Source organism: Prionailurus bengalensis, chromosome C1, assembly GCF_016509475.1.
Source record: "Prionailurus bengalensis isolate Pbe53 chromosome C1, Fcat_Pben_1.1_paternal_pri, whole genome shotgun sequence".
NCBI classification, from domain to species: Eukaryota; Metazoa; Chordata; class Mammalia; order Carnivora; family Felidae; genus Prionailurus; species Prionailurus bengalensis.
In genome coordinates this window covers 70,877,366-70,904,215 of record NC_057345.1, presented here as the reverse complement: position 1 = coordinate 70,904,215, position 26,850 = coordinate 70,877,366, and the positions used below count along the sequence as shown (strand labels likewise).

Below are 26,850 nucleotides of genomic sequence, written 5' to 3'. Positions count from 1 at the left end.
AAACAACAACAACAACAACAACAACCCTCAAACACATGGATTTCCTACCTTTCTGTTCAGAAGTCTTCCCACTATATCATGCTGCCTGGGTAAACAGAAATGAGATGGTTATTAAGACAGGGTTAACCTTGCCATTGAAAATCATAGGCAGGATTTCCTATTTATTTATTTGTTTATTTATTTATTTATTTATTTATTTATTTATTTATTTTTTAAGGCCGGATAACATTCCATTGTATGTGTATACTACATCATCTTCATCATTCATCTGTTGATGAACATTTAGGTTGCTTCCGTGTCTTGGTTATCGTGAATCATGCTACAGTGAATGTGCGAGTGCAGACATCTCTTTGCATCCTGATTTCAACCTTTGGATATATACTCAGAAGTGGGATTGCTGCACTAATATTATGATTAGTGTTATTATTAGCTGGTTGCAGTGTACATGATCATGGATCTCAAATATTGGAATTGCTATTTTGTGGGAAAGCTTTTGGCTCATTATGCAACAAATTTGTTAGAAGTTTAGTTGAAGCGCTTAATGAAGTAGTGAGTCACGTCTGCTTTTATAAGTGTTCAAACGGTGTTTAGGGTGTTGGATTAAAGGACCTCTGAGGTTATTTGAGCCCAGGGATTTTATGAATTCAGTTGATTCCCACTGTCATTTAAAGAACTCTAAATGAGTTGTGGGATGCTTCCAAGCAATTTATTTATTTTAAGTGTTTTCAAGCAGTTAGCAGATGCCTGCATGAGAAGTAGCTTTATATGGAAAGCATTATTGAAAGAAGAGACTGATACATAAATTTGTTTAGAAATTTTCATATGGCCCCTTCTTTTGCTTGATAAAAAATGATTTGCCTAAATTTAACTGATATTTCAATTACCCTAAAAGAAATGAATAGAAGAGATGTAGAAGGTGAAATTTTTGTTTATTTAGCTTACACAAGTAGTATGCCCATACATGGTTTTAACATTTACTGTTATCGTATAAGTAGGCCTAATGGTTTTTGTTTTTGTTTTTTGTATGTCATTGTCAGTGATGTTACCAATTTAGGACATAACCTATGGGTGTTTTGGTCTTTTTAAAAGTGAGATATATACAGTTCAAACAGTGAGAAATTTCTAGACTTAAAAATAAAGGAGAGTTGGAATTAATTTTCCTTATTTTTCTTTGCCTTGTTCCACGAAGAGAATTTAGTATAATTCTTAGCATTTACAGCATGTGCTACTGAAGCTTACGTTGCACATGTGCCTTTTCTTCCATCCAGATGGAGTGCTCCATGGACATATAAATGTGTTAGACTTATATTTCAAATCTGTGCACTTCTTAATACAATGTTTTACTTACAGTATGGCTCCACATACACCCCAAAGTTCATTTTGTGAGACTATTCTTTTAATCTCAAGGAAATCCAGAAGAATGTAGATTGTTCAGAGTATTCTATCACAAACCCTGGGAGTACAGAACCTCAACTACAGGGAGACCATTATTCAATGGATGATTAGATGAATATGATGTATATGAATATATATATATATATGTGTGTGTGTGTGTATATAATATATATATATATATATATATATATATTTTTTTTTTTAATTTTGGAGAGACAGAGAATGCAAGCAGGGGAGAGGGACAGAGGGGTAGAGAAAGAGAATCTTAAGCAGTCTCCATGCTCACCATGGAACCTGATGCAGGGCTTGATCCCATGACCCTGGGATTATGACCTGAGCCAAAATCAAGAGTTGGATGCTCAAATGACTGAGCTACCCAGGTGCCCCTGAATATAATAAACATTGATTCATATTCCCACGTTGTCTCTTCTTTTGGTAATTCTCCTCATAGGAATAAGATCAGGGCTTATTTGAATTCCTATGTTTTATATTTTAGGACCAGTGATAAAAGGAGAAACTTGGCCAAACAAAAAGCCGAGGCTCAAAGAAGGCTTTATGGCCAAAATTCAATAAAAAGGCTCTTACCAGGTTCCTCAGACTGGGAACAGCAGAGACATCAGTTAGAGAGGCGGAAAGAAGAGTTGGTATGAAAATTTTAACAACATACCCACAATTTGAATTGCATAATTCATTGGTCAGATTTTATTTGTAAAATTTCTTCATTTTTAGAAAGAGAGACTCGCTCAAGTACGAAAACAGATCTTAAAAGAAGAACATGAAAATCGACATATGGGGAATTATAGGTAACTGTGTTTCCATTTTCTTATAGATGGAAGAAGTAAAGTGTCAAAACAACTGTTCTACATTTTTTAACCTTTTAGACTTATTTTGAGCACTGTTTGTTTCATTCTTGCTAGCTAGCTTCCTGGATGTTTATATGAGGTCTTTTAAACCTGATACTATCCTGTGGCCTTATTTGCTTATAATGAAGTATTTTGAGAAAGTCAGGTTTCAGGTCTCCTAGTTTTCTTTCTGTCAGTTCAGAGTGATTGCTCTACTTTGGTTAAACTTAGATGTGTCAGCAACCAGGCAAATAGTGAAAATGTTTGAAGGAGGCAGGTGTGAGACGATCCAAAGGAGTGTGGACTGTGTTGAACTGGAACCCTTCCACAATATCCTTTGACAGGATAAAAGAGGATCCCCCCCCCCCCTTTTTAAATTCCTTGTGTCCCTGGAAGGACTGCCCCACCTCCCAACCATTAACAGAATTAGGAGGATTTGGGGCCACAGAGCTTCTCACACTCTTAGTAAAACATTCTTTCCTGCCTTAACATCCTCAACAGCAACAATGACAACACATTCCTCTCATTCTACCTTTTACTCTGTTCTCTCCGTCAGAGAGGCAAATTCCACCGCCCCAAAAGAGAACCTCAGGATTAATGCCTGCATTCTTGTCTGTCAGTAGCCACACTATACATGCACAACTTCCAGATTCTCGCTCATTACCTGCTCACTCTCATGAAGATCTGTATTCCTCCAATATGCCCAGTTGTAATTTTTATCCAACCACTTCCCCACAAAACCCCTTATGCTATGCCTTCGGGAGCTTCATTGTTTAATGACCGTTCTCTAGATAAACTTTAATTTGCGTAGGTAAACAATGACAATTTGTGAATTTCTTATACCTGCGTTCATCATTATTTCTAGCACCTAGTAAAATGACTGGCAGAGTAAGTGGTCAAAGAGTATCTATGTAACTGACCTTAACTCTTGTACTACGATAGCTTCTTTTAAACCAGTTGGTTTGTCTGATTTATTGTAGACGAATTTATCCTCCTGAAGATAAAACTCTGCTTGAAAAGTATGAAAATTTGTTGGCTGTTGCCTTTCAGACCTTCCTGTCAGGAAGAGCAGCTTCATTCCAGCGAGAGCTGAATAATCCTTTGAAAAGGATGAAGGTAAAGGAATGAATGTTTATAAAGAGAAAAATGAATGAAGCCAAACAATATGTTTTTAAAAACAACCCACCTTAGTCCCAAATATAAAAACATTTTGGTTTTAAGAGGCATTTCCCTTCTATTTTAACCGTTGGTAGCATTTCATAACCAACCAAGTGATTTAATAAAATAGACGTCTAACAGGACAAATTATGTAGCAGAGAATGTTGATATTATATTGTAATATCAATCTATTGTAACATGCCTTCTCACAGAGGCGTGTATATATAACTGAATAAAAAAATCCATTGAATTAATCTAGTGGTTTGTGATGCTCTTGTTATTTGGATTGTAACTAACATTATACAGTATTTTTCCCTGATATACTGCATAGACCTGGCATATGGGAAGTAATTAAAACACGCATACACACAGAGTAATCTGTTTACCAAAATGTCTATCGGTTTTCTTTTGTAGCATAATAAACCATTTATTTGCTCATATTCTGTACTCTTGGCTAGTGTCAGTTGAGTGGCTCTTTGTTTTGGCTTACTTGGAGTGAATCATATAGTTGCTTTTATCTGGAAGCTTACCTGGGCTGGAAATGCAGGAGGGTTTCACTCCTATGTCTGCTGCCTCAGTTAAGATAGGTGGAACATCTGGGGAGCTGGCTGGATGTTTCTTTCTCTCTACATGGTCTCTTAGCAGGGTACCCAGATCCCATAATATGGTAGCTTGGAGTTCTAAAAGGAAACATTTCAAGAGGATAAACCCAGTGTGCAAGTGCTAATCAAGCCACTGCTTGCATTGTGCTTGCTAATGTCCCATTGGATAAGTAAGTTTATGTGGACCTATTAAAACTGTTACTACTTTATATTACTGTCATTTCATTACAGTGATAACCTCCATTGCTTGGATACACTGTTATACTGAGTGATTCAAAAGTCATGATAAAGTTTATTATAGACAGATTTTGCTATGGGCTTTTCACTCAAATTCTGCGACAGAAGGATATAAACCCACTTTCAATCTGGCTACACCTAAAAGACAGAAGCATAAGGAATAATGTCTACTGCAATGTTCTTTTCCTTTAAAAGTGTTTCTTTTGACATACGCAGATGTTTCCACTATTAGAATTGTATTCTGTGGCCCATTTGCTTTTCTTGATCAAGACATGGGAGACTTTGTTCATTTTGCTTCACCTGTTCTGCACTGTTATTTGTCTCTCCTGTGGACACAGCGTCTGTTTCATCTTGTCATTACTCTGTTCCACAGCCCCACTTTTTCTGCTAGAAAGCCTAGGGATTTTGGAACCAGATAGACCTACATTCAAATTCTAGTTGCCCATGCAATAATTTTGTAACCTTAGACTAAACTATTTGATCAATAGTTTCCTCATCACTAATATAGTATTGTTAAAACTATACTTGACAGGTTAGTTGTTAAAATAAAATAGAAGTTAATTAAAGTAGTCTGCGTAAAGTACTTGGCACATAATAAATAGGCTTCAAATCTTAATTCCTGTATTCTTTGGATTCTTCAAAATCTAGTTTAAATGTTACCACTCTGCCTGTCGTATTCCATTGATTTGTGAACCTCTTCTTATACAAATATCATACTATCTGTAGTACTGTTGCTTTTGACTTTTCTAGGTCCTTTATGCTTCCATATAAATTTTAGAATCCACTTGATTCTAGATTTTGATTAATTTTTATATTACAAAGTGGTTGCTGGGATTTTAATTGGGACTATGAGGAATCTATAAAATAATTACTGGGGAATTAACATCACTGAGTCTTCTGATCCATTAATATGGTATATTTCTCCATTTACTTGAGTCTTTAATTACTCATCTGTGCTTATAACTTTTGGTATATAATTTTTGCACATGCTGAACTAAATATTTTTTTAAATGTTTAGTTTGAGAGAGAAAGAGTGTGTGAACAAGGGAGGGGCAGAGAGAGAGGGAGAGAGAGAATCCAAAGCAGGCTCTATGCTGTCAGTGCAGAACCTGACATGGGGCTTGATGTCACAAACCTTGAGATCAAGACCGAGCTGAAATCAAGGGTCAGATGCTTAACCAACTGAGTCACCCAGTTGCCCCTAATTAAATTTATTCTTAAGTATTTGATGTTTTTGCTACTATTGTCAATAATACAGTTTTTAATTTTTTCCATTTTTAAATTTGCTTCCAGGATGTAAACATATGATTATTTTTGTATGTTGTCCTTATATCTAGTAATTTTTTAGTATTGTATTTTTAACAGCCACCTCAAATTAATTTCTGGTTTTAATTTGGTTATTTATTTATATATTTATTATTTATATATTTGGAATATATATTATATGTTTGGAAGTTTGTTGCTTAATTTTCATACATTAAAAATTTCTAGTTTTATTTTTGTTAAAAATTTCTAGTTGATTTCATTAGTGTAAGAAAACATTCTGATTTCAATATTATAAAATGAATTGATACTTGCTTTAACTCATAGACTACTTATTTTAGTGAATGTTCCAAGTGTACTTGAAAATAATGTGCTGCTACAGGTATTGGCTATAGAGTTTTATACATGTCATTTAAGTAAGTTTGGCTATTAGCGTTGTTCAGATATTCTATATCTTTCCTAATTTTTTTGGCCTACTTGTTCTAGCAGTTACTGAGAGATTGTTAAAACTTCCAACTGTGATTCTGGATTTCGTTTTGTCAATTTTTGATTCATATACTTTGAAGTTATGAAGGTGTTTCTCTAATTAATTCATTTTTTAAAATTTCTTTGTTATAAAGTGCTCATCTTTCTCTTGTCATATTCTGTGTCTTAAAATTTACTTTCTGTGACTAATGTAGCCACACTAGTTTCTTTCTTATGGTTACTGTTGGAATGACATCTCTTCTCCATCTATTTATCAACTCATCTGTGTTCTTATATTTAAGATGTCTCTGGTAAATAGCATGTAGTTGGGTCATATTTGCTTTAAAATTCAGTCTGACACTATCTGTGTCTTGATCATTTCACACATTTACTGGAATAGTTGGGCTTGTTTTCTCTCTTACCTTTGTTCTGTATCCCATCTGTTCATTATTCCTTTGATGTTCCCTTTATTCTTTTGGAAAAATCAATTATTTTTTGTTATGTTATTTTGTCTTCTCTTTTGGCTTTTTGTTATATTTTTTGCATAATGTTTATAAAAGAAATTACAACATACATCCTTTCATTATAATAATCAACCTTGAATTAAGGACCATAACAATTTCATTTCATTTAGTGACTCCCTCTGACTTTGTGCTGTTAACATATATTTTACTTTTACATATGTTATAAACCTTAAAATACGTTGTTGTTAGTGTTGTCTAAGCAATTAGTGGTCTTTAATAGTTTTCTAACTAGCTTTTCCTATTTATTCACATTTATACCCTTTCTTGTATTCTTCATTTTTTCATGCAGATCCATGCCTCTAACAAGGGTTATCTGTCTTCAGTTTGAAGAAACTTACTTTAGTACTTCATATTCCTTCATATTCCTTTTATTTTATTTTATTTTTTTAATAGAAGAAAATTTGGCATACAACATTGTGTAAAGACACATTTACATATTTAATATGAGCCTAGAGCCCAATTCAGACTCTGTCTCCCTCTCTCACTGCCCCTCCCCCACTTGCGGGTGTGCACGTGCTCTTTCTCTCTCCCCTTCAAAAATAGACATTAAAAAAATATTTTAAAAAATTATAAGACATTAAAAATAACAGGAAAAAGTGACCCATAATAAAAAGGAAAAAAACACTTTAAAAAGCAGGTCTATAAATGATCTCCATGTTAAAATTAACATACAAGGATTTTAAAATAAATACTACACACATATTAAAGAAAATATACATATAAATAAAATTGATTAAAAATGAATAAAATGAATGGAAGATGCAGAATTTCAACAGAGAAATGAAATTTCAAAAACAATTGAAAATATTTTTTCAAAATACAATCAAATACTGAGCTGAAAAATACAATAAAAAATTAAGAAACGACCAGATAGGCTTATCGCAGACTGGTCAGAGCAGAGATATATCAGTTGGAAATTATCCAAACTGAAGCACACAAAAAGATAAAAAAAGGAAAAACAGAACAGAGTTTCAAAGATAGATGGAATGCTGTCCAATGATCTAATATACATGTAATTAGAGTCCCATAAAGAGACAAACACAAAATAATGAAGCAGAAATATCTGAAGAAATAATGGAGGAAAATTCTCCAAAACCAATAGGATACATTAATCCAGAGCTTCAGGAAATTGAGAAAATTACAAGGAGAATTCATATAAAGAAAACTACATGGACGCATGTGTAGCATAAGTGTGGTGGTGATTAATTTTCTCCTTTTTTTTTTTTGGTCTGAAATTGTCTTTCATTTTGCCTTCTTTCTTAAATGGTTGTTTGGGTATAGAATTCTATCTTGGCAGGCTTTTTTTCTTTCAGCACTTTTATAGATGTCTTCTGGTTTCTATTGTTTCTATTCAGAAATCAACCATCATTATTCTTGTTTTCCTTCTGGATGTAATACGTCTTTTTTCCCCAGCTGCTTTTTTTTTTTGTTTTTCCTCACTCAACATTTTTACTTTGATGTGTCCATGTGTCACTTTTTCCTGTTATTTTTAATGTCTTATAATTTTTTTAAATATTTTTTTAGTGTTTATTTTTGAAGTGGAGAGGGAGGGAGAGAGTGCGCACGTGAGTTGGGGAGGGGCAGTGAGAGGGAGACACAGAGTGAATTGGGCTCTAGGCTCATATTAAATATGTAAATGTGTCTTTACACAATGTTGTATGCCAAATTTGTTTCTATAAAATGAAGTAAAGTAAAGTAAAGTAAAGTAAATAAAAGTTGAACTAGGTCCAGGCTGGGTTGTAATAGTTTTATTAGCTTCTTGTTTCAAATGTGTCAAGGATAGACGTCACTTATTGATTGTTATAGACCTCATTCTGTATCAGTATCTAAAATCTGGAAGGTTGCAGAGGAGTAGCACTGACTTTTACATACCTCTATCCTCCTACTCCACTACATATTCACTAAAATTGCTGTCAGAGAGACCCAGCTCTGTGGGGCTCCTCTAGATGTTACACTAGCCCACATGACCATCGAAAACTCTGTTGGATTCTCTTTATCCCACTAGAATCTCTCTGTCTATTATAGACATGGTCTCTGCCCTTCTGTGTGCAGACTAGACAAATGATCCCAAAGTAGAAAGTGGCTACTCATGTCTGCTTACTTACAAGAACTTTCCCCCCTCTGGTATTCAGTTTCTTTTATAGTCCTTTTAAACCACAGCTTTCTGATGTCTTTAAAAAAATGTGATTGTTTAATTTATCTGTCTTTTTCTAGCTGCTATAATGAAAGTATTAGCTATTATGACCTTTTTTCTCTTAAGCAGAAATCGAACTCTTTGTTTCTTTTTCATTATCTTGTGTTGCTGTCATTGGAATTCATTGTAGGATTATTATTTAATCAAAACATTATAACAAAAGTATTTTGGTATTTTAATAGCTAAACTTTATTGGATTGGGATGAAGAGTAACTTATTTTACAAATTTCCATTGTACCATGAGATTTCTATATTTTCAAAAACCTTTTTTTAAGGGACACTGAAATATGTCGTAATACATAAGTGAAGATATGATATATTTATAGGTTGAATAAATAACTCAAAGAAACCATAAATTATACCTCTTTCAGTGTAGGTATTATATCATATTTCTCTGGTTTGCTCAAACATCTACTTCAGTATATGGTTTTATAACTTTTCCCTTTGACTTTAAAATGACTCTAGAAGAGCATAAGAGAAGATACTATGCCCATAGAATGAAAACTTTTGATAAAGATACTCTTTCATAAAGATACTCTTGAGCAATAGTTAAAATAGTTAAATAGTTAAAATAGTTAAAATTTTGAAAGAATTTTCATTAAATTGTGCCCATTAACCAAATACTAACATTAGATTGTTCTAAATGAAATTATTAGGCCAATCATCAATTTTCTGCCTGAAGTTGTAATATTATTTTGCACTAATTAAATAGAAATAATTGAAGAAATTGTGCTTTGGAAACTAGAGTGTACTTTTAGAAATTTTAAAAAGTTCAATAGGCTAATTTATTGAAGTATTGTACTCTAAGATTTTAGTAGTGTACTAGAACCTAAGGATACATTTATTTATGATATTAATACATTATAGATTTCAGGTATGTATTTTTTATATTGCCAGATTTTAGTGAAGTTTTCTTCAAGAGATTTTTTCCACGACCGTTTATTTCTCCTTTGATCTGAGCAATCTTCATTTAATAGCTCTAGGACTCTTTGTTGTACACTATTTTATGGAGATTAATGAACTTGGAAAAATTCTAGAGTTCATTAGTGACCACAATTTTAATTTGTTTTTAAGGAGGAAGATATTTTAGATCTTCTGGAACAATGTGAAATTGACGATGAAAAACTGATGGGCAAAACTGTCAAGCCTCGAGGACCAAAGGTACAGTACCTCTACATTCTTGTTTCCCTCATTTTTTTTTAATAGTTTCCCTCATTTTTTTATTCTTTCCCTAATGCTAGTGAAAACCCTATAAGTTAGGACCAAGAGGGACTTAGAACTAGTACCTTTATTCTATATTCTGTATTACGTTTTTCTCATATCCTAGACTTACAATGATCAGAGATGTGTAGCATTATAGATAAGGCAAATCATGACTCTGGAGATCCTCATGGGAAGTCCCACTTATTGTTGACCCGGCAACATTGAAATTGTGTTCGTTAAAATAGGTATGGTTTGTAGGAATAAACGGGAAGCTGTCATGCAGGCAGAAATGAGCAGGTGGTTGCTTTACCTTCATCAGCTCTTTAGTGATGATAGCTACATGCTATTTTTTTTTTTTTTCATATGTCAAAGTCCTTGCTAGTAGAGTAGGAAAATATTGAGTTTGTAAAATCTTGGAAACATTTTTTATTGTTTTTTTAAATATGTTTTTTGTTTGTTTTTAGTTTATATTTCTGCAGTACAAAGCTATCTCTATGTCCTTACACATATCAGCATGCTCTGTCATGTTTTCATGCTTTTTTCATGCCTCTGGAATGCCTTCCTATTAAAAAAAATCATTCATTACTCGACTGATTAGAGATCCCCTTCTAATCTAGCTGACCCCTTGCTGCCTCTGTGTAATCTTCCCTCACTCCCCTAGTTAGACTTCCTTCTTCTGCTTCTTCTGCTGTGCCACAAGTAACACTTCGTAGAGCAGCTGTGACAGTTGTGTACATATTTGCTTTAGTATGAATTTGTAAGTTCTTTGAGGGTAGGAAGCGTGTTGTCATTTTTATACCTCTAACACCTAGTACAGTGTCTGGCACTTAGAAGGTTGTCAAAAACCATTAGTTAAATTTGTTGAATGTGTCCACCAAAACCTTATTGGCTGGTGGAAGAAAAAATAGGTGCACCAAAACCCACGTATATTGTGGCAAGTGGTGTAATAAAGGGAGAGGAAAGGGCGACACTAACGTAGAGAAGAAAAGGATTGGTAGACTATGAATGGCCTCGTAAAGGAAATGCCAATTAAACTGGGTCTTGAAAAATAAGTAATGCTTTGATCTTTTACAAGCAGGAGAAGGAGGGGCACCTGGGTGGCTCACTCCATCGGTTAACCATCTGACTGGCTCTGGTCATGATTTCACGGTTCGTGAGTTCAAGCCCCACGTCAGGCTCTGTGCTATGAGCACAGAGTCTGCTTTGGATCTTCTGTCCCCCTCTCTCTCTCTGCCCCTCCCCTGCTCGTGCTATCTCTATCTCTCTCGCTCTCTCTCTCAAAAATAAAATAAACATTAAAAAAAAAGAGCAGCAGAAGGATGTTCAGGGTAGAGGAAATATTTAAGGCAAGGACATGGAGGTGTGACATTGCATAGAGTATTGGAAAGAAAAGAAAGAATTTGGAATGACTCAAATGGAAGATTCCTGAGGAGTAAAAGTGCAAGATGAATCTGGTGAAAAATATGTATCTGGTGGAGGGCAGAGACCTTGGATCTTAGGCACCATTCTTCTGAAATAATGTACTTTATACTGAAGAATTGTGGAAGATGTTGTTGATAATGCCTTTGGAACAGATATATTTTAGACTATCTGTAAAAGTGAATAGTTTTTAAACTTTATGTATCAATTATTGCAATTCAGCAAACCAGTTATGAGACAACTCAGGGACACAATATTTATGTTAGAACAACAAATGCAAAGGCCCTGAGACAGCCTTCTACTGTCATGTTTTTCTTTGCCTCATCAAATAAGGCTTCTCATTCACATAAAAATATAAGCTCCTGGAGGGCAGAATTCATATGATGTATTTTTTTCAACCCCTCTTATTTCTAGGCAAGTGGTGGAAACTAACTGTATTTGTTGAAATGAAATGTATTGGTTGGTTTCTGTAGTTATTAATGTCAGTAATATTTCCAAGTGGTTGAAAGCTGCATAATCGGTCTGAAGTAAAAGCATTTTTATAACTTTTAACTTTATGTACACTGAGGGTCTGGGCTGAGCCAAACTTCAAAGCAGGCTTTCCTTTTTAGAGGGATGACATCACAGGGATGCCTGGGTGGCTCAGTCGGTTAAGCCTCCAACTTGGGCTCAGGTCATGATCTCGCAGTTTGTGAATTCGAGCCCCATGTCGGGCTCTGTGCTGACAGCTCAGAGCCTAGAGCCTGCTTCGGATTCTGTGTCTCCCTCTGCCCCTCCCCTGCTCACACTCTGACTCTCTCTGTCTTTCAATAATAAAAAAACGTTAAAAAAATTTTTTTAAAGGGATGATATCACATGCTACACATTAATTTCCAGTGTGTTTATAGTAGAAGAATAATTGAAGATAGTGCAGGTTAAATGAAATGCGTACTAGGAGAAATAATAATTTTCCCTTATTTGAGAAACTAAGAAATATTAATTAACGATATAAATAATAAATACCACATAAAGTATTAGCTATTAGCATTGTTCTTTTTTTTTTTCAGCTGAGTGGTAGGGACATAAATATTTGTTTTACTAATCTTTCTGCTATTTATATATTTTTATGTCTGACCCAATTCATAATAAAATTGGACATAAAAATAAGTAGTATGGTTTGCGTCCTAAGTCAATGCCACTTTACAGATTCCATTTTGTAATTAAGGCACTGTTCAAACTTTATGCTGCTATGACTTCTTATGAATTATTGCTTGAACAGTGTGTTGGTCAAAAAGTCCCAAGTGCACATATGACACAAAGGTTCAGCTGTCTGCTTCCCCTTGTGATTCTTTATAGGATCAAATAACTCATTACGTAGTCAGCTCTTTAAGAAACCTTAAAGCTGTTTGCCTACATGAAAGAGGGCATTACTAGCAAGCCCGGTCGTGCCAGTGTTTCTTCTGGTTCTGTGAGACTTCTGAAGAAACGTGTTTCCTGTAGAATCCATATTCCCCAGGACTGTCAGAATGTTTGATGATTGTGTACTAGTCAGTGTTTGCATATATATCTCTTTGAACATTGCCAGTGCTCAGTAAATATTAGACTATCAAAAGGAAAGCATACTTTGAAATACAGGTTGGTACCTTAGCGTATGAAATTACTTTCCTGCTTTTGTTATTTTTCATCCTGTGGAAAGGCAGTAACTTTAAGAGGATCATGCTTTGGCTCACTGTGTATTCCAGGCACTTCATGAAATGCTATTTCTCTCTTTATCTTTCATCCTACACTGATGCACAAGAAGATATACCTTGATATTTCAGTGAAATCCCACAGTAACCAAGGATTTCATTATGGTGTATGCTAACATCAAAGCATTTTTGTTTAACAGAGAACGAGAATCTAGTATACAACTACAGGCACCTTTCCCAGCAGGAGTAAGAGGCATATGGTTTGTATAATAAATAGTCTCCTAAAATGACTAAGTCAGAAAAATGTCTTGTTCTTGGTTGTGCACATTCTTTCTGAAGTGAAGCTGTCCCACTTTCCTTTTATTCCTTCGGCTGGCATCATTGGAGACATATTGATTGGGAGGTTGGGAGACCAGTAATTCTAATGGAGATTTTGGAACATAATACCATTTTGAATCATTACAGATTTTCCCTTCTTCTTGGCACCTGTCCTCCAAAAATTCATGCCATATTGATTTTTACATTATATTAATTTTTTTTATGTAGCATGGGCAATGAAAAGCAGTGTTACTCCATTATGGCCAGACCTATATGTCATAGTTAGAAATGAGAAAAGATAGGAATTGTTCATGACCAATATGGAAAGTAGGTAATTAACTAAAAATTTTTATTTGTGAAAATATCCACAGCAAATTAGACCTGTGAGGAATACCTTGCTTCTTGTTATACGTTATCTGAGTGGATAGGTTCATAGACTCTGTTTTATGATGTGACCTTACTCGACTTACAGTGATTTATGTTACTTATAGTGGTTTAACTGGCTGCTGCTTTCTTACCCTTTTTTGCCTCTCTTCCCCTTGCCTCTCTCCTTCTCTCTTTCTCTCTCTCTCAGAAGCAACATACATTCACACACACAATTTTTTTTTTAATTTTTTTTTAATGTTTATTTATTTTTGAGACAGAGAGAGACAGAGCATGAACGGGGGGGGGGGGGGGGGGCAGAGAGAGAGGGAGACACAGAATCGGAAGCAGGCTCCAGGCTCTGAGCCATCAGCCCAGAGCCCGACGCGGGGCTCGAACCCACGGACCGCGAGATCGTGACCTGGCTGAAGTCAGACGCTTAACCGACTGAGCCACCCAGGCGCCCCCCCACACACAATTATTGAGTGACTCTGAACATCAGTGGTACAATAAAAGTACATCTTCGTGTTTTGATGAGTATTAACTAATCTCTTTGTATGGAATGAAGAAAAGTGGTTATGCAGAATGATTACGTTTCTGATTTTTATATTTTCATATCAAATATTTTCTTTTATTTTGTTATTCTGTGTGAATACTCTGGTCATTTATTCAAATCATGCAGAAACAGCATTCTCCTCGTTATGACTGAACTGTATCATTTAAGAAGGAATATTTTGCAGAAACGAACAATTAGTGAATAGCACTGTAGCAGTCATACTTGGGGGATTATCAGGCTTTTGTGAAAAGCAGCAGGCATAAACAGGAAATTAAAAATAGTAGCTAATCATGCTAATAGTTTGTTAATTTTTTGAATTCTAACAGAATAACACATTTCCCTCTATTTTAGCCTCTGTCCTCCATGCCTGAGAGCTCTGAGGTAATGAGAAGACAGAAATACTATAGCAGTGACAGCAGTTATGACAGTAGCAGCAGCTCTTCGGAATCAGATGACAACGAAAAGGAAGAATACCAAAATAAGAAAAGAGAAAAACAAGTTACGTATGACCTGAAACAGTCCAACCACTACAAGTTAATTCAACAATCCAGTAAGTTAATTTCTTCTAATTTAGTTGTTCTATGAAGAATTATGGAACTGAAATTACTGAACTCAATAAAAGGCCTTGGGCCAAATGAACCCTTGTCGTGTGTGAGGAGACCTGGATTCTATCCCGCTTCCCTCCCTAACCGGACCTGGGCACAACCCACGATCCCTTTCAGGCTCTGTAGATAGAAAACAAAAGGTTTGAGTCAAGGATCTCTTACAGTCCATTGTCTTATATTTCATAGTTTTTGTTAAGTGCTAGATTTTTGCATGGATTTTATAAAACGTGCCTCATGGCTGCTAATCTGCTAATTCATTCTCTTTTAAGAGAGAATTCTCTTTTAATTCATACTCTTTTAAGACAGGATGTTCTCTCATTCCATTCCCCGTTTTCCCTTCCTCCTGGTCACCCATTTTAGTTTATATTCTCACCTATAAAAATGTGTATCTCTCTAGGCATTTGACTTGATCATCAATTCTGTGAGCCCACAGAATTGTGAAATAGTTAAAGTTTTGTTCCCTCATTTCCATCAGGGCTAAACACTTATGTGAGGGCTTTTGGGTTGCAGCAAGTATTCAGGAGAGTAGCCGACCAGCTTCTGTGTTGTCTTCTTTCTGGTTTCCTCTTTTCTCTTTCTTCTTTTATTTCTTTTCACATTTTCTCTCTCCTCCATTCTGTCGTTCATTCTTTCCTTGATTTCAGAGGTGTCCACAATTCTTCTTTCATCCCCAAATGTCCAGTGTGGTATTGCTCTTTTCCCAGGCTCATTGGATACTCCAGTGCAGGGCTTTTCTTAACTCCCATCTCTGCTGTCTCTCCCTTGTTCTCTGTTGTCCCAGGGCTCTACTAAAGGGACCAGTTCAATCATGCAGTAAACACAACTGTGAGCCTCTGTTGATCTCCAGCAATGGTTTGTTTAATGTGTTATTTCCCTGGTATTACGTGGATTTTAAACCTGGCCTTCCATACTTTGGCACATAACATAAGGAATACAGCACAAACATGAAAATGTTTAATTATTCTTTTACCAAATTACCATGAAGATTTTTAATGGTCTTTCTTTTCTTTTTCCTTTACTTTCTTTTACTGAATTATTCCATAAATATACATGCTAATATATGTCCTGTCTTTGAGAGTTTTTTTATTTTTTTATTTTTTTTTATTTTTGGGACAGAGAGAGACAGAGCATGAACGGGGGAGGGGCAGAGAGAGAGGGAGACACAGAATCGGAAACAGGCTCCAGGCTCCAAGCCATCAGCCCAGAGCCCGATGCGGGGCTCGAACTCACGGACCGCGAGATCGTGACCTGGCTGAAGTCGGACGCTTAACCGACTGCGCCACCCAGGCGCCCCCTGTCTTTGAGAGTTTATGTGTTTGGAGGGAACATAATGCATTATGTTCCATTTCATTTATTTAATTACTCATTTAAGATGTTTATTGAGCACTTGTTCTAGAGTTTGCAAGCTATTTTATCAATTACTTCCTTTTTTTCTTAAAGACGCCTTAAGTACTTTCAATATGTCTATAGGTAAGGAGGGCTCTGTTTCTCTTTTGGAAACTGACATTGTCCTGCCTAGATTTCATCAGTTTTTTTTTAAAGCCCTCTTCAGGGGCGCCTGGGTGGCGCAGTCGGTTAAGCGTCCGACTTCAGCCAGGTCACGATCTCGCGGTCCGTGAGTTCGAGCCCCGCGTCGGGCTCTGGGCTGATGGCTCAGAGCCTGGAGCCTGTTTCCGATTCTGTGTCTCCCTCTCTCTCTGCCCCTCCCCCGTTCATGCTCTGTCTCTCTCTGTCCCAAAAATAAATAAATAAACGTTGAAAAAAATAAAGCCCTCTTCAGTTGCTTAAGGTGTGCATTCCTAAGAGCATGAGTCGACAGAGGATAGCGTAGAGAATATGTTGCTAGGATTTCTATAGCTCTGAGAGTGTTCTTTGTTCTCAGACCAACAGGCTAGTAAATTGAGATCAGAAAAATAGTGTATTAAAAATGTTTTTAAGTGTGATTTCACATTTTAAACATAGCTTAATTCAGTTACATATCTTTTTCTTTACTAGTTATATTTTATTTTTATAGTCATTAGGAATTACCTCAAAGGTTTAAATTTGTTTTATATTCTGTCTTTAATATTACACTAGGGAATAGCCACGAACGCTCCTTGAGGCTTCTCTCCAAAGTAATGCTAATGACGGAGGACGAAATCCAGGTTATGTGTAACATTTGTTAACTTAGGAAATTCAAACTTGCTATAGTTTCAGAGATATATTTTGGGTTGATATAAGATGTTCATAAATGAAAAACGATATGAAATATTTTCTCACATAATTTGTGTATGCAAGTTATAACCATTTTTTGTTTATCTACTTATTGGCATGTCTAGTGATTTAATTATTCTGTCTGAATTTCCAGTGTGTGCAGGGGAAAAATGGGAATCTGTGGTGATTCAGGAGAAAGGATATTTTTCCTTCTGCACCTGTGATCAGGTTATACAGGTCCAAACTGTCACCTTAAGCCCTCAAAGAGAGCAGGACCAAGGCGTAGGAGTAGCACACACTTTTGTGTTTTCTTGGCAGAAGGTTGAGCAGTGGTGTGTTTTCCACACAGCCCTTTTCTTTCTTTTTTTTTTTTTTTAATTTTTTTCAACGTTTATTTATTTTTGGGACAGAGAGAGACAGAGCATGAACGGGGGAGGGGCAGAGAGAGAGGGAGACACAGAATCGGAAACAGGCTCCAGGCTCTGAGCCATCAGCCCAGAGCCCGACGCGGGGCTCGAACTCACGGACCGCGAGATCGTGACCTGGCTGAAGTCGGACGTTTAACCGACTGCGCCACCCAGGCGCCCCGACACAGCCCTTTTCTAGAAGCATAGTCCTTTCCAAAAAAAGATACGACTTTCAAGTTCAGAAGAAAGTTAATAGTTAGAAAAAATGGAAGTTTTTTTTTTTTAAACACCTTTTGTAATAAGCTTTAATGAGTATACTTTTTTGTACTTTCCAGAACCACATGGTTTTAGGCTTATCGTGTACTCAAAATATCCATTAGAAATACATCCCTAAATATAAGGTTTATGTCCATTGACTTTATAAAGGTTTAAATTTTTTTCAACAGCTAATGAAGAGAATTATTTGGGTATTCAACCTGCCTTCATGTGAGTTTTATTAAATTATTTAATTAGTGAAGACTGATATATTCCCCAAGCAGAGAGAAAATATAGAACAGAGGGTATAAAGAATATATGAACTAAAAAGGATATAAATGTATACTATTGAGTGATATTCTATTTCCCTGTGCAAGGAATCAAAATTTACCTGGAACAGTTGGTTCTCTTTCATAAATGGTCTCAATATGCATCGGGGAAGATATTCTAGGGTTTTCCCTAGTTTGTTCTGATAATCCTCTAGATCCAGACATTTTTTTTCTTGACTTAAATCTTTACTATGGGAATTTAAACCTATTTTTTTTTTCTGTCCTGTGAGTAAGAAGACTATCTGTCTAGTCCCACTCTTGTAATAACCAATTATATACTTAAACTCCATTAGGATACTCTTTATGTTTTTCTTCTGTTTTATTTATTTATTTTTTTCATAGTTTCTGAAATATAACATCCATTTATCCTGGCCACTCTCTAGACTCCTTTGCATCCCTCCCTATGAATCTTGCTATAAAGTATTCTATTTTTAACCTATACACAGATTATTCTAATAAATTGTCAGTCTAATCCAAAGATAGTAGATGGCGTAATGCTTTAGAAAGAGGGAGGACACTGATGTTATGTAGGTCAGGACTTAAACCTGAGCTTTGCCACTTTCTCATCATGTGGCCTTGAGAAAGTTCTTCCTCTGAACCTCCAGGGGATGGAGATTTCTACTTCAGAGGGTTTCTGTGAGGATTAAGATAAAAGTGTATCACCAGGCAAGATGCCTGGCTTATAGAAGATGCTCCATAAATGTTAGTTTTCCTTCCTTCTGGTTCTTTTATGTCACATTTCAAGAACAGAACTGTTTAAGAATTGTTCTCATGGTTGCCATTCTTCATACATGACAGGGGTTCTGCACCAAATTTACTGTTTATATTGAAGAATTAACTTCAAACTCATATTCTCATGATGATGTCTATGTTTTTTACATTTATGGCCATCCTGCTACCATGTGGTCTAATTGTTAGTTTAAATGAACCCAATGAAGTGGGAAACTTCTAACTCGCTACTGTACTATCATCCCTCTTCTCCATCATAATAGGCTCTATTAGGCGTTCAGTCAGTTGCCCTCGGTCCATCTCTTCTCAATCACCTTCCAGTGCAGACAACCGGCCGTTTTCTGCTCAACAAATGATATCAGCATCCCGGCCGGCTTCAGGGTCTCGGTCGCATTCCTTAAACCGTGCTTCCTCCTACATGAGGCATCTGCCTCACACTAATGAAGCCAGCTCTACTAACTCTCAGATGGTAAGTCATCTATTTCACTCCGAGATTACAGGAAGCACTACACTCAGGATTTAGGTGGTAAAGGGATCAGTGGGGAGGAGGACAGGTTGAACCTCAGATCCTTTCTATAATTCAACTCATGGTCTTCTGGAATTTGAGTTATTCATCCAACTTAGCCTATAGCTTAGTATGAGTTCTTCAAAAGCAGACTCTACTATATCATAGAACTTGAGGATGGACACTGAGAATAACGTTTTATGTCCATTTGCTGATGGTCTAGGGTAATTTTGTTGAAAATCATCTGAGTAAATGTATCACCTTGCAGTGTATTGTGCAGTATATATGTAAATTTGGGGGGATTTGTTGGATAGTAAATTTTCCTTAATGGGCTGATTGATTAATAGGTTAAAAAAACAAACAAACCATTGATAACTTATCCTTAGGCTACTGAAGTATAACATAGTTCATAATGTTTTCTTCATGTTAACATACAGCATATTCCCTCCTTAGCACGCATCCCAGAGATTCAGTGTTAAGGAGGTCAGTGAACTTATTTTGCAACCAGGCGTAGTTGTAGGTGCTCAAATAGATATCTCAAGGCACCTACACATAGGCCAGGAATTTATTTGTTTATTTAATGTGGATTATGTTCCCAAAGAGAAAAGTCTAGAAAATATAAATGGATGAATTTCATTTGGTAACTATCAATAATTATTTTTTCTAATCAAGAATTGCATAAGGTATATGGAACAAATGGAACAGACCAGGAAGTCTTTTTTAAACACTTACATTTTATTTTAGTGTTTTGTGCTAAATAAACTACAACTGTGTGGAAGTGTGAAAGACATTCTTGGAAAATCATATCCATTTAATCCTAAGAATAAATGTAAAAAAAATTTTTTCTTTTTGTTATTTTTTTAAAATTAAAAGTGCATCATTTTTACCTAGAAATATCTTTCAGATTATAGTGGCACAATGAAATAAGACCCCCTCCAAATATCTGTATTCTTTCAAATTTAAGAGTGAGTCTTTGCGGCAACCGAGAACAAAGGAACAAGAAGACCATCTAACAAGTCAGACCTTATTTGTCCTCAAGGACATGAAGATCCGGTTTCCAGGAAAATCAGATGCAGAATCATTACTTCTGATAGAAGATGTGAGTATTTAACGTATGAAATTCCAAGGTGGTTGCACCTTTTTATTGTTCTTCTTAAAATATTAAAATTTATTTCCTGATAGCATCATTCTGAATGTCATGGTAAACTTAATGTTCTTTTCAACCTCCACAAGCTTTAGAAAATACAGGGGTTATTTTAATTTTTATGATTTATGAGCAGTGAGATCACCATATCAATAAAGCAGAATATCTTTTAGCGTATAGTCCTGTTTTAATATTAAAATGATGAAATTGCCTCATAAGTGAGAATAATTAGTGTTAAATAATTACTGTTCGTAATGATGAAAAAAATACCAAGTTAAGCCTCCTTCTGTAAAGATTTAGAAGGATCTAACATGGAAGGAATTGTAATGAAAAAAGTAGGGCCCTCAGTATAAAATATCAAGAATATTTGAATGTGGCTCCTTGAATGGTTTTGGTGGTGGTCAGATTTTGAAATGGCTTATGTTGGGGGTTCTTCTTGTTATAAACACATTTGCACCACCCAGTGGAACATTCTAAAATGACACAGTCCTAAAATTCATATTAAAGTCAAGGACTTTTACTTCTATTTTAGAAAGAATGTCCAACTTTTAGATATTTCTGGTGAAAGAGCATTTCTTCAGTCACAGATTAATTTCATTTAAACATCTATTTCAAATTCACATGCTTAGATAATCCCCCAGTAACAGAAGGCTGTTTTCTGGTTTCCCTGTTCTGTTTGGTTTGGTTTTGGTTTTGGTGGGTTTTTGTTTTTTGGGTTTTTTGTGGTTGTTGTTGCTGTTGTTGTTGTTCCAGAGAAGAAGACACCATCTAGTGGCCAGTTGTAGGATAAGAACCACAACAATGCACTTGGCCTTTTTCATGTTTTAGCATTACTTTAGACCTATCTAAAGGAACTGTCTAGAAACAAACAAAATAATAATAAAAATTTAACTTTATTAGCTAAAAAATTAATAGTGGCAATTTCTATTTTGTAATCATGACATAGTTATAAGCAAAACCCCCCAAGTATTATTCATGGTATTGTTATATATATCTTTTAAAAAGTGAAAATGATATCTTGCTTACAAAGATATTTGTTACATTGAGGAAAAAGGAGGAAAAGTGAACATTAATTATAAAGCTTTATGTACATTTGTTTTTATTTACATATTAATCTTATTCAATCAAGTTCTGGGTAAAAACAAAGTTTTTGTACAAAAATTTTACTTAGAGATATTAGCTACATACCACCCTTTTGAATTAGGTAGAAGAAAAATTAGATAGAGAGTAGAACTAATATTTGTGGCTGATGTGATTATTTTATAAAGAATATATATGGGCTTATAGGGACACCTGGGTGGCTCAGTTGTTTAAACATCCAACTCTTGATTTTGGCTCAGGTCATGATCTTGCAACTGTGCGATCGAGCCCCACATCCAGCTCCATGCTGGGAATGGAGTCTGCTTAAGATTCTGTCTTTCCCTCTCCCTCTGCCCTTCCCCCGTGCACATGCACTATCAAAACAACAAACAAAAAACCAAGAAAACAAAAAATAGAGAGTATAAATAAAATGTAACGAATAATTCTATAAGACATTAGACTGTTTACTATATGTTCACCATACACAGCAAATATTTTAATCTGTTTGCTACAGTATGTATTACTGGAATATATATTCAGAAATTTTGAAGCTTTGTACCAATAAAAACCCAATAAACAAAACAAAGGGATAATAGATTATATATGGGCTATCTTTTAATGTGTTGTTCAATATTCTGTTACTATGGGTGCTGTGTAAATAGAGCTCTTAAAATTAAAATGGAAAATCTGTGTTTTGGGCTTCTTCCCAAATCTTATGTACCTCAAGACATTTGACTTTCATTTATTAGAGACTGTGTGCTTTTAACAGCAAAGAAGAGAAAACTTTGGATTCAGATGGCATGTCTTTATGAAAGTAAACATTCTTTGTTGCAAGTAATATTACAGTGCTTCCGTTTCACAAATTAATAATATTGGTTTCACCCCATTTATTTCTCTTTTGTTACTTTTAAGGAAAATTTTAGATTAAGTTTCTTAATCTTTCTCTCCCAAAACAGATCATTGATAACTGGAGGTATCATAAAACAAAAGTGGCTTCATATTGGCTCATAAAATTGGACTCTGTAAAACAGCGAAAAGTGAGTAATTCCAAAAATAGTTTTGCCCTTTGGGATTATGTATTAAGATCATTCATCCATATCCATAATCAAGCTATATACATCTTCATTTGTTTACTCATTTCTTCCACAAATATTTGTTGCGCACCTACTGTGTTTCGGGCACTGTTCTAGGTTCTGAGGATAAAAAAAGTGAATTTAAAACAAGCCCCGTGGTCTCATAGAGCTTATATTTTAGTTCAGGTGTTTGATGATAAACAATATATAATAGAATGAAGGGCAATTCTACTGGGTAAGTACTTGAAGTAGGGTAAGTACCTGAAGAAAAATAAATCAGAGTGAAAAAAAGAAAGAAGGTAACATGGGAGCAGAGACCTTAATGAAATGCTACTATGCAGATAACTGCAGTTACAATGTATCAATCAGGCAGAGGGAAGAGCAGATACAGAGGGCCTGAGGTGGATGTTAGCTTGAGGTGTCCCTGAAGCATAGAAGGACCATTTTATTCCCTTATTTGTAGGATCATTGGCTTGTGTTGGTCAAGAGTGAGTGAGGGGTGGTGAACGCTAAAGTTGGGTATATGGGCAAGGGTCAGATCACAACTTCATGGGCTGTTTAAAGACTTTGGATTTTATTCCAAGTAAGGGGAAGCCACTGAAAATTTTGAGCAGAAGAGGTATACAGTCCATGCACTTTTTGTAATCTGGAAGATGGAAAACTGTAGGTAAGTTGATAATTAAGATGAAATAGGCCAGAAGCAGATTAAAGTATTTATAAGATACCTATAAATAAATACTTATTTATAAATACTTATAAAGTGTTTATACAATATACTTATAATACATGATAAATGTGACATTTTAAAGACTTGAAGAAATGACATTTCCCCCCCCCAAAATGATACTGAAGCAATTGGCTACCTCTTTGTAAGAAAATTAAGTCAGTCTTATCTCTCACCATATGCAAAAATAAATTGCAGGTAGACTGCAGTTTATGTGTAAAAAAAGGAAAATATTAAAAGTTTTAAGGAAAAGGATATGTTTATAACCTTAGAATGGGGGAACCACTTCTTAAGAAAGACTTTAGACCCAGAAATCTTAAGGAAAATACTGACAGATTTGATTACATGAAAATTTAAACCAAATTAAAAGGCAGAAGCTGTGAGGGGCATGGGAGGAGGGGTGTGGAGGAAGACAGATATTTGTAACACATAAAACACAAAGTAATACCAATAAACCAAAACTTTCTACAAATCAACCATCAAAAGACAAACTATCCTATAAATATTAATAAATAAAATGGCAAAGTACATAAAAAGGCCATGAAAAGACAATTTATGGATCTTCAAATAGCCAATTAACATGTAAATAGATCCTTGGCCTCACTAATGATGAAGGAAAAGCATCGTATTAGCCATCATATTAGCAAAAATTAATCAGACAGATAATATCCAGTGATGGAAATAGTATGGATAAAGGGCCTTTGCTGTATCATTAGAGGGAGGATACATTGATACAACTCCATAGACAGGTGATTTGCAGTCTCTATTAAAATTACAAATGTTCATAACCTTGATGCAGCAAAACCACTTACAGCATTCTATCCAACAAAATAATTGTCTGTGTATATGAAAGATTTACATGTGTGAGCATTCATTGCAGTGGTATGTGTGAAAGCAAAACATTTGAAGCAGCCTAAATATCTTATCAATAAATTTATGATTAAATATAGTGCATCCACACTATTCAGTTTCATTAAATTGAATACTATTCTGGAAACATAGATCTTAACCTGAGAGATAGCATCAGACTATGGCTAGTAACATACAAAACAAACATACATTAGTAAAATCAGCCAATGGTAACTAATCATGAGTGAAAGGATACAATCAATAAGGTGTCACCCGAAGGCCATGAGTCCATCCGCTATCAGGCATCCCTTTTCACACGTCCAGAGGCATTCTGGCTTCAGAGTGATCAGTGCCAACTATGTGTGGTTCACCTGCGTACGGAGGGAGCCTTCCAAATGTGGGTGGCCTTCATTTTTCTTCTCCATTAGTCACCCATGTAGTCTTTGTGACTAACTTCTGTTCTCCAGTCAGCTGAAATAAAAAGATTGATTTACTATGAATGTTGTCTGATAGAACTTTCTGCAAAGATGGTAATATATGCTGTATTTGTGATGTCCAAAGGAGTGGTCACAGACACGTATGGCCATTGAGTGAGCACTTAGAATGTGGCTATTGTGACTGAGGAACTGAACTTTTAATTTAAATTTAAATTCAAATAGCCAAATGTGTCTAGTGGCTACTGTAGTTGACAGGGTGGATCTAGACAGATCAGGGGTAGCCTTCTAATATGTTCTTAGATAAGAACTTTCTCAGTTATCTTCCTGCTGAGAAATTCCATTAAAGGGTTTGCAAGAGTGTCCGGTAAGGTCGTGATCGCCTTGGGCATCTCAAAGAAGGAGCACCTCTGTCAACTTGTTCCCTTCTATATGCCATCCAAAAGGATATCAGGATAGTAAATTAAACAAACGTGTCATGTCGTACAATAATATGTGTTGTTCCATTTTAAGTGACTTATGTGTGTATGCTACTTTAAATATATATATCTAGCATAAAAATTTTTTAAAAACTAGGTACCAAATTGTTGAGAGGATATATTTCTAGAGGGTAGACTTATTGAGCCACAGGAAGGAAAGAGGTGACATTTGCTGTCATTCTTACCTTTTTTGTAGATTTCTATACTTTTTTCAAGTTAAAATAATCTTTTCAAAAGTGGCAGAATGACAGGGAGACACAGGCTTTCCTGTGAAGCCTGTCTGGATTCCCCTACAATCACGTGTTATGTTTCCCTATTCTAAATCTTCATGGCACTTTGTACTCAGTTGTATTTATGATCTGCCTTGAGAGATTTTTCTATTAATTTTTCCCCACTTCTCTAAAAGCCAGGTGCTTGTCTTACTTTGTAGTTACCTGTAGGAAGCTTTCTGTAACCACTTATTAAGTTGATTCAATTCTAGGTTCTTTTATGAACTCTGTCAATGGCAAGCTCACTTCTCTCTGCCTCCTCCTTTCTTCACTAGTGATGTGTGTTTATTTGAAAAATTTTTTAACATTTATTTATTTTTGAGACAGAGAGAGACAGAGCATGAACGGGGGAGGGTCAGAGAGAGAGGGAGACACAGAATCCGAAACAGGCTCCAGGCTCTGAGCTGTCAGCACAGAGCCCGACGCGGGGCTTGAACCCACGGACCGCGAGATCGTGACCTGAGCCGAAGTCGGATGCTCAACCGACTGAGCCACCCAGGCGCCCCGATGTGTGTTTATTTGAACAGCAGCTACAAACGAGGACGCCATTCTGTTTTTTCACGTGTGATTTGAGAAGGTCTGATAAACATTGTAGAGGATGATCAGAGGATGTATGTGAATAGTAATGACTTTTGTGAACTGGAAGAAAACTATTTCACGTTTTAGGATTGTTATGTTCAACTTGGTTTATAAATTTTGAGTAAAATTAAACAATTGCTTGTAAATTTACTTGCACGTACTTTTGCCAGTACATCTACTTCTCCTGTACTGATGTCCTCTAAGAATATTTGGAGTGAGTTGTGTTTGTGTAGCCCTTTCCTTCATTTCCCAGATGTGTAGCCACATGTCCATGCTTGTCATACACTGTCATGTTACAGGAGTGGAAGCGCCAGTGTGAGGGGGCAGAATTTTTTAATACAACTTACATACCTAGGTATCCTTTCTTTGAGCCCTTTGGTGGCTTCTTCCATTCTGGCATAAACCAAAAGTACTCTGTGTCCTCTATGCTTGTAAAAAGTAGTAAGACGTCCCATCTTCAATGCACAACGTGTTACAGTCCCATAGCTTACACTACCCAAGCAGTTACAGAAGTTCTGCAGAAGGTAATTTAATACTTGTGTTTTTGGCAGAAGAATCTGTAGCTGAATATTGACTCTCAGAGAACAGAAAGGGCTGATCTTAGCTAGAGCAAGTTTATCCTGCCACGTTCTGCTTTCAAGGAGGCCCTGAAAGATGGCTCAGGAATAGTAGGCCTAGGCTACGATGGAAAGGAAAAGGCCAGAATTTACACATCTACAACTTGTTTGCAACAATTTTTCGTGGTAACGTCATGATCACTGCGTTTCTTTCTCTCCCCTCAACCCTTTTTTTTAAGACACTGTTTTTCCAAAACAAACTCTAATTTCTCAGATACATCATGAAAGGTGAAGTGCTCCTGGGAAAAGAAACAGAAGGCAGCGCTCAGCAGCATTTGTCATGTGATGACACTCTCCCCCTCACTGCCAGGGCCACTGAGGAGCTGTCACCCATGAGGAATTATTGGGATAATAAGGAAACGAATTTTTGTAA

General features: G+C 35.8%; 1 protein-coding gene across 5 annotated transcripts in view; it reads left to right on the top strand.

Annotated features, from left to right (window-relative positions):
* Positions 1-26,850, top strand: part of TTLL7 (tubulin tyrosine ligase like 7) — a 144,814-nt gene that overhangs the window by 79,767 nt on the left and 38,197 nt on the right. For all 5 annotated transcript variants that reach the window (XR_006296630.1, XM_043575426.1, XM_043575423.1 and 2 more), the window contains 8 exons: positions 1,892-2,039; positions 2,125-2,198; positions 3,218-3,353; positions 9,755-9,841; positions 14,558-14,756; positions 18,988-19,193; positions 20,194-20,328; positions 22,410-22,490. Coding sequence is in view for 4 of the 5 variants with exons in the window: in XM_043575426.1 (XP_043431361.1) it covers positions 1,892-2,039; positions 2,125-2,198; positions 3,218-3,353; positions 9,755-9,841; positions 14,558-14,756; positions 18,988-19,193; positions 20,194-20,328; positions 22,410-22,490 (1,066 nt within the window). In the remaining variant the exon portion in view is untranslated. The remainder of the gene's footprint in view (positions 1-1,891; positions 2,040-2,124; positions 2,199-3,217; positions 3,354-9,754; positions 9,842-14,557; positions 14,757-18,987; positions 19,194-20,193; positions 20,329-22,409; positions 22,491-26,850) is intronic.